This window comes from Antrostomus carolinensis, unplaced genomic scaffold (genome assembly GCF_000700745.2).
Source record: "Antrostomus carolinensis isolate BGI_N321 unplaced genomic scaffold, ASM70074v2 scaffold21517, whole genome shotgun sequence".
In the NCBI taxonomy this organism is placed as follows: Eukaryota; Metazoa; Chordata; class Aves; order Caprimulgiformes; family Caprimulgidae; genus Antrostomus; species Antrostomus carolinensis.
In genome coordinates this window covers 65,762-73,983 of record NW_010325609.1, presented here as the reverse complement: position 1 = coordinate 73,983, position 8,222 = coordinate 65,762, and the positions used below count along the sequence as shown (strand labels likewise).

The following is an 8,222-nucleotide window of genomic DNA, read 5'->3' as shown; positions in this document are numbered from 1 at the left end:
GCTTCTTGGTGGGCAAGCACGATATTCAAAAGCATCCTTCAGCCTGTGGTCCGCTCAGGCGGTAGCAATTACTCTGACGCAACACAACTCTCAGCTGTTAATTAAACAGCAAGTCTCTCAAGAAAACATATGAAAAAAACCGCGGTCGTAGTGAAAATTGGAGATTGCTTACAGCTCCAGCCGCCCTTCCCAGGACCCAGGAGGACTGGCTAAAGTTAGCACTGAGGCATCTCTCAACGTGCAAAGGTGGGATGTGGGTAGAAGGGGCCGGCATGGGGCCAAAGCCCTTCCATGGCTGCTTGTCCCCAGCCCAGCGCTGTGGCAGAAGAAGGGCAGAAACCTGGCACTGCTGGGGGGCAAATAAAAGCCTTGGCCCCGCAGAGCAAGGGAGGGAAACTCATCTCCCGGAGGCACAGAAGCTTCCTCAGAGGGGGCTCCTGGCCAGCCCATTTCCAAGCTGCCCTCTAGATGGCCCTTGCTCTTATCTTGTGGATAAATATATGTGGAAAGGAACGGAACAGAGCAACAGAATAAAAATACATTTCGAAATAACTTAGAATAATTGCAACTGTATTTATCCACCTTATCCACTGGAAAGGTTCATTGCCCTTTTTTCCTGTACACACATACAGAGAAATAAAAATATATACTCTAGCCACATTTTTATTTCTCCTTTTCTTTGCAGTATTCAGCCACTCCAAGTGTAATGAACGTTTCATGTCTTTCAAGCACTGCTTTGTCATGCTATAAGCATTCATTTCATGCTTTGAATATTTCCTGTCATACTCGCCTTGGATGAATTTTTTGTGGGAATGCTTTGCTTGTGAAGGTTAATAGTTAGCAGCAGTGAAAACTGAAGTCCTCTGTCAATCCTCAAGTCTCAAACCCTGCAGGTCACTGATGAGGAAGGCTCTCTGCTCGGCCCCAGCAGAGGCTGCAGAACTGACCCTGATTGACGACCGCGTATCTCACCCGATTGACAGTCAACACCCTTCGCTGTTGCCATCACAGGGTCCCCTCAAGAGAGTGCCAGCTACTGATAAGCAGGCTAAATCCTGAGCCTAGCAGAGGGCCCGCTAAATCCTGGAAATGGTGTAACTATGCCTCACAATCTGGAGCACAAAATCATTTGACTTTGAGCACGAATCTCAATGAAAATATGGTAATATAGGGAAAAATGGTGTTTTCTTTCCTAATTATTCAGATGCTCCTTCATGACAGCCATGAAACTGGCTGGGAAATACAGCTGGATGTTGCAAAGTTTCAGTTCTAGGCTATAATGATTAAAATACTGTATTTCTAGTTCTTGTTGGAATCTATCTGTAATGAAATAAGATGAAAATAATGCAAGAATAAATCACACATAAGTTAAATTTATAACCAGACATAACTGCTTTCATTTCCTTGGGAAATGCTGGCTCTCAGAACAGCCTACAGGCACTCTTTCTCAGGGGGTGATGAAACACAGGTTGGACCTCATCAGACCTTTGTCAGCTGATGGGTCCTGTTCAAGTCAACAGCCAATTCTGCCCAACCCACAGGAAGGCAGCAGAGACCAGCCCCACCAAAGTTCCCCTGCTCGGCCATAGCTTTCAAGCCTGGAGAAAGTTCCCTGTTGCTGTCCCAGGCAGACAATGAAATCCATAAGGGTACAAATCCGCTCAGAATTTGGTCCTGGCAAGTTACAAAGGTGCAAACAAGCTGACATCACCAGGAGCGTTGACTTCAGCACCAGCTATGAGATTCCTTATTGAAAATGCTAAAGGCTTTTTTTTTTTTTTTTTTAAGCTCTTTCTGAAGCAAATTTAATTTTAGATTAGTCCCTCAGGCTGTGATAACTCCTCAGTGTTGCTCTGTAAACAAGAGAAGAGAGTCTTCTTGCATTTATAAGATTCTGATGCAAATGATCCCATGAACAAGAACACTAATAAAAGCTGCCATTATTGCATTACCCTGTTTGCACCTGCAACTGATAGAAAACTTCTCTGCAAGGCTTGGTTGTCTGCTGCAAAGGAGGTGTTTCAGGAATGTTAGTCATCTGAGATGATGGACTTTCTAAAAGTAGCAGTTTCAGCATTGTGTGTTCAGAGAACTGCTCATGCCTGTGACTCCTCAGGTGGGAATCCAGGGGCCTATCCAAGGACATCTGACCCTCCAGACATCTCAGGTCCTGCTGCACTTGCAGCACTTCCTTGGTGACTAAGTGTAAAGCTGGTTGGCATCAAATTCAGTCACAGCTGAGAGAGCCAAGGAGGCAGATGGACTCCACCTGAAGTACTGGAGATGGGAGATTGAGTATGGCCTAAGAAGAAGGGATGGCCTTGGAAAGCAATCTGGTTTTACTAGTTAAAAATTTGGCTGTTGAAGGAATTGGAGGGCTACCACATAACTTACAGTGTAGTTGAGTGGTGGGGACAAACACAAAGAACAGTTATATTTTCAGCCTGTATCAGCTTGAGAAGAGGGTTTGAACTCTGCATCCCAGAAGAGCATCTAACCCTCAGGTAAGGCAGCTCCCACTTCCACTGGCTGAAGTTTCCCCACCGCACGAAACAAGAATGCCAGGTTTTGGGAGCAGAAAGAAAGCTTACAAAAAGGGACCGGACTCTGCAGCCTGTTAGTTAAGGCAGAGAGGTCGTTCCACAAGCTGCTTTTGCTTTTTATCAGGTTGCACATAATCCCCTCCTTCCTCGCAGCCAAAGCTGTATTACGCCAGCCATGACCAGCCTTGCCTGGAGAAGAAGAAAAGGAAACTTCTCCTCGTACATGTTCCCACTGTTGCCTTCTCTTTCCCCCACCGTTTGAGGACCAGAATTTCCTCCTTTATGTTTTTAGGCATGGAAAAGTAAGCATATACTTAAACATATTTTTTTTTTTTAGGTTTAATACTCAAGTCCAGCCCTACTTAAGCAAAGAATTCACAGATGATATTTACAAGTCCGGTGTAATTACTGCAGGGTTGAAAAACGAGTTCTGTGAGTTACGGTACATCATTGTTTTTCTTTTTTCTTTTTCTTTTTTTTTTTTTTTTTTAATGTTACAAAGAACAATGTGCCTTTCATTTCCTGCAGTGCTGTTAAGGTACTTCCAGCTCAAAGCAGCAAGAATACATTAAAACTAAAAAGCATTTGGTTTGGGCATTAAACAGTTTTATTTTTTAGATAAATGCCTCTCCCTCTACAGAAATTGTTTGAGCAATGAATTTGGCACACATTTTTAATCAGCTGTAATAATGAGTGCTGACTTGCTCACTTGAAATGGGAGAATTTACCAACTTCTTTAAAAAGAATTTGCTAATCTACAATTAAAGTGTTGTGCTACCAACTTCGAGTTATCAAATCACAATACCACATGCACGAGAGACATCAGTTGTCTGCAGAAAATGACACAGCGTTCTGCTGCTTTACCCAGCACACTTCGTGTGTACCTTTACGCTGCAGTTATTAATTCGCCAGTACTAGCACATCAAACACAAACATTGCCTGGTGGCTGTCTGACATCCATTTACTGACAGCAGTAACACAGCGCTGTGCCACAATTATTAACCAGTTGGTGCTACACCCTCCTCGCCTTTCTCCAGAGTTAAACTCCTGTTGGAGCAGAGCAGGATTTGACTTTTAATATTCTGTGAATCTCGTAAAGCTAGAATCACAACTACCTCCACTTTGCAGACAAAAAGACTGAAAAGTTTTTCTACAAAAGTTTAAAATAATCCAACTTACAAAAAAGAAAATCTATCTGATAGCTGTTTCCATGACCAAAAGAAAGAATAAAAGCCCTAGAGAGAGTCCACGGCAGTGCTGAGCCGGGAATTCAGTTGTTCCTGATCCCCAGGCATGCAGTCCCTTCACTACATCAGACTAGCCATTTTGTCATCCTCAGTTCACTGAAAACTAGTTTGTTTATAAAATACAACACCAAACCAGTGCATTTAACAAGCTTTTTAAAATCAATAACTCAATAACCTTTTTTTTTTTTTTTTTTTTTTTTTTATTGGGTGAATTGCAAAATCACTTTGTGGTGCCAACTGAAATGAAGCTTTTACATACCATTAGGCAACTACAAAAGTGGGGAATTTTCCACACGGGTGTTCCACCCAGCTGGTCAGAAAAAAACCCCACCTCATTTGAGCAAAATATCAGGACATCAGAACATGCTCCTGCCTTTCAAATGAAGTTTCTGGCCTCTTTTATCATCCCTCCTGTGAATTTTCTCACCCACATTACAAACAGACAAATTCTGGGTTTTCTTCCTCTCCCCAAAGAGATTTTCTTCCTCTCCCCTCTTTCCCATGCTAATGGACCTGAGAGACAGCAGCACCATGCAGATCATTCAGTTACACGTTAGCTTTACCCCTAGTTCCAGGACAAGACATCTGGACCTTGGACCATGCATGCACCAACAAGTCCTGTCTCGCCTGCATGTTTGCTTTTCATGCTGGATATCTCTCCCTCTAGAAAAAAATAAAAGCTTAATATTTCTGTAAAGTCTTGCAGTAGTGAACTGGTAAGTGACTGCCTGAAAACTATTCTGGCTTCATGACGGCTGAAGAAAAGTCTAGAGTTGGTGTTAAAACCACCACTGAGAGCAGAAGATGTCACCATCTTCTCTGTGATGATTCTGCTCCAGAAAATGCAACTGTAAAGGCCATTAGAAAAAAAGGAGTGGCTCTAAAAAAGAAAACCTTTCTTTTTCCCATGAACTTCACTTTAATGAAGGTTAGACATCCAGGCTTTCCAAAATAACACGTACAATTTAAAATGATAAATTAAAATCTGTAGTAGGAGGCCTTCTTTTTCAGGGCTGTATAGTTGACCCTTTTGAACCTACATTACTCAAGGTATGCAAAATATATGTGTATAATAAATAGCTCTAGAATTTATGGAGTGGAACAGAAAGGATATTAACAGGCAAGTAGAGAGGCTGTATAACCCTCACAAGGCCTTTAAAGATTTATTTTTTTAAAATGAAGGAATGCATGCATGTAAAAGGTAGGACTTAATCGATACACTTCTTTGTGCCTTCCAGAAACACATGCAAAATGATTCCCAATCTGCCCTCAATCTGGTCATTCCGCTGTTAGCGTCAGTGGGAATAAAATTATTCACAATACTATTTTTCTTTGATTTAAAAAAAAAAAAAAATCCTCTCTGTGTGGGCTCATTCCCACTCTCAGTAAAATCAATTACGAGACTCCCATTGACTCCAGAGGGATTTGGATCAGGCCCTGTGGAAGTGGGTCTACAGCAAGTGTAGAACAACGCAGTTAATATGATTTATTGTGTCCGTTTCTGCGCGTGCAGTTTTTCATTTTCTAAAGCCTGCAGTTTTGCTTTCATCCTCACGTTCAGTAGATAAGAGCTGCAGATCTGTGTTGATCTACACACTGGGTACACTGCAAGCTGGGGGCTGTGTGTGCTGAGAATGAGCTCAGCGTCTGCCCAGGGGGAGCAAACCCTTTAGGGCCAACAGACTGCGTTAGATGCATTTGTAAAGAAAATCTCCCACACAGGCACTGCAAAAGGTGCGTAATCAGTTAGGAGGTTTCTGCTGTGGTGGGGAAAAATACCCCTTAGTAAAACTGAGAAAAAGCAAAATCCTTTTCCTGTTTATTTAAAAAAAAAAGTACCTTTTGCAGGTCACCAGTAAAGTTCCAAGAATTCACTAAAAGCTTGTTTTACAAGGAAGACTCAGGCTCCAAATCAAAGATACTTCATTTCACTAGGAGCTCTTACAGATACTACATTGTTTAACACTGATATTGCTGCTTTTTGGGGTGGTTGTTGAGTCACAGGCTTGCTTAGGACTGCAGGGTAAGAAGAACTGTGGTTTAATAGCTGCGAAAGAATATTATCTAAACATGAAATAATAACATGTTTGGTGCCTAATACATTCCAAATTAAAATATGATTCAATAAACATAGGCAACATATTCCCCACAAAAAAACCCTAAAAAACCCCCAAAAAACAACAACAAAAAAAACCAAACCAGAATTGGCAGCACAAAAATCACAGTTTAGTCAGTTCTTCTCTTAACCTCGCAATCCTTTGGCTACAAATTAGAATTTCTGTGAACAGGATTGATAAGGGAAATTAGGCAATGTCTTTCAGAAACAACAGAAATGTTTTAAAATGGTATGTTTAGAGACGAGCAGCACAATATCTATCAAAATATGAAACCTTTCATATTTCAATGAGAGGAAAATACAGGAACACCAAAAGCCAAAATCTTACCAGCCCAATGAGCCTTATGTTCAATGTCCTACGATATATGCTCCCATTTTAAAGGTTTTTTTATGCACCTAACCTAAACTTAATTCTATCTGTAGTTTAAACCCTGATCCAACTGCAGTCCAGTTGTGACTGCAGCCCTTCAACCTCAATCCCACTTGTTCAGTTGCTAATAAAGTCCCCAAAACACACACTGAACTTACATACAGCTGGAGGGACGCACTGCAAAGATTTGAGTCAAAACCAGTTAGTTGCTCTGTGAAAGGGCAATCACAGGTGGATTATTACAGATACAATATTTCTACATGAGATGGATGTAAATGGACCAAAAATGGTGACATATTGCAGAGACACAAACCTTTCACACAAATTCTTTTTCGTGTACGTACAGTAGAACCCACAGTGAATCCACCATCGGTTTCTAAAAAAACCCCCTTGTTATGGATAAAAAAAGTCAAGAAAATCTATTAATAATAATCACTTTCAGTTTGAGAGACATTATTTCTAAGTCCTATATATAAGTAGTAAAACAAAACTCAGTTGCTGATGGGCCAACAAAAATTGTCAAGGTCTAACTTACTTAAACATAAAAAGGAAGAGAAGTTGTTCCTTTACACACGTACTTATCCTTTCACATACAGTCCCTACAGAAACGCCCTATTATTGAATTATTTTTTTTTCAGGCTGCTTTATAATGCAAGCCATTGATTCAGTAGAAGCTCTTGCTTCTACTTTAAAACTGTCCCAGTTCAAAAATTATCAGTCTTCTCAAAAGCCACAGTCCTGCTGCTACTTCCAAAATCATCTCAAGCCACTGCCACCTGAAACAATGGTATTGTGAACATATGGAGAGGAAGGAGCTACAAGCTCTAGTTGAGCCTCCCTGCCCTGCTTGCCCAGAGTATCTACAACCTTGAAAGCATGCCGATAAAAAAACACAGACAACGCCGGTAGCACCTGTATCAGCCCTGCAGTAGGTACCTGCCCGAGCAGCTGGTATGTTCGTAGGTGTGAGGTCCTGCCCTGAAACCGCAATATTTGGGAGTGTTGCTGCCCAGTTTTGTTTACCAGATTTTTTGCAGTAGAGAACGGGTCTGTAGAAAAGTATTTCAAAGCAACCATTTTGTTTGGTGGGACTATCTGAGATCCTGCACTCTCAAATGATGGCTGGCCACAGATTGAAAGTTAGGTACTTCAGCGTGTCATGTGAGAGCATCAATAAACAAAATGAAGTTAAAAGCACATAGATAAAAATGAAAGCGATGAAGCACACACCCCTAGGGGGTCATGACTCACGGCCCAGGGTTTGAAAGCCTTTGCTACGGAGGAATAAGGATAAGGGTTGCATACAGCAGGCTCTTTAATGGCATCTCCCTAATTAAAATTATTTTTAAAGGGAAAAAAAAAAAAAAAGTCTCTCTCCAAGACTGGAGAAATTAATGCTACCTTAGATCACCGAAACAGTGGCATTTAACTCTGAGGAGAGTACACAACCTGTGTGTATCTATCCCATGTCAATTATTCTGAATAATCTTTTTTTATTAGATATAGGAAAAAAAAAATCTTTATAAATAGGGGCTGTTTTAATATCCCAAAGCAGGAGCAGCAGGTAAGAACTTACCATTTTCTGGCTGGTCCTTAATATCAGCTTCACTTGGCTGGCTGGGACTTTCAGATTGACTTGAATCTGAAAAACATAAAATACAGCCAAAAATTACAGGGTCTGCTGTGGAAAATAGATCAGAGGCGCCAGACTTCCTCAAAAGGCTGAGAGTACAAACTAAGGACAGGAGTGTTGCACTAGGACATGATAATGCAAAAGTCCTGTGCCTAGGTAATATTTTTGCTAGGGGAAAAAAAAAAAAAAGGGAATCTTGTTTACGGCACTACACAGAGTGCTTGGTGTGTGTGTTAGAATAAATTAAGCTTTGAGAATCCTTCTTTTTAAAGAAGGCATATTTAAACTACTCTCCTACATGTTTTTTATAATG

General features: G+C 41.0%; 1 protein-coding gene across 1 annotated transcript in view; it reads right to left on the bottom strand.

Annotated features, from left to right (window-relative positions):
* LOC104527550 (nuclear factor 1 A-type) overlaps positions 1–7,918 on the bottom strand; it is a gene marked incomplete at both ends in the record, with an annotated part of 88,231 nt that extends 80,313 nt beyond the window's left edge. Inside the window, one exon of the mRNA XM_010171294.1 lies at positions 7,853–7,918. Coding sequence (XP_010169596.1) covers positions 7,853–7,918 — 66 coding nt within the window. The remainder of the gene's footprint in view (positions 1–7,852) is intronic.
* Positions 7,919–8,222: the final 304 nt, after the last annotated feature.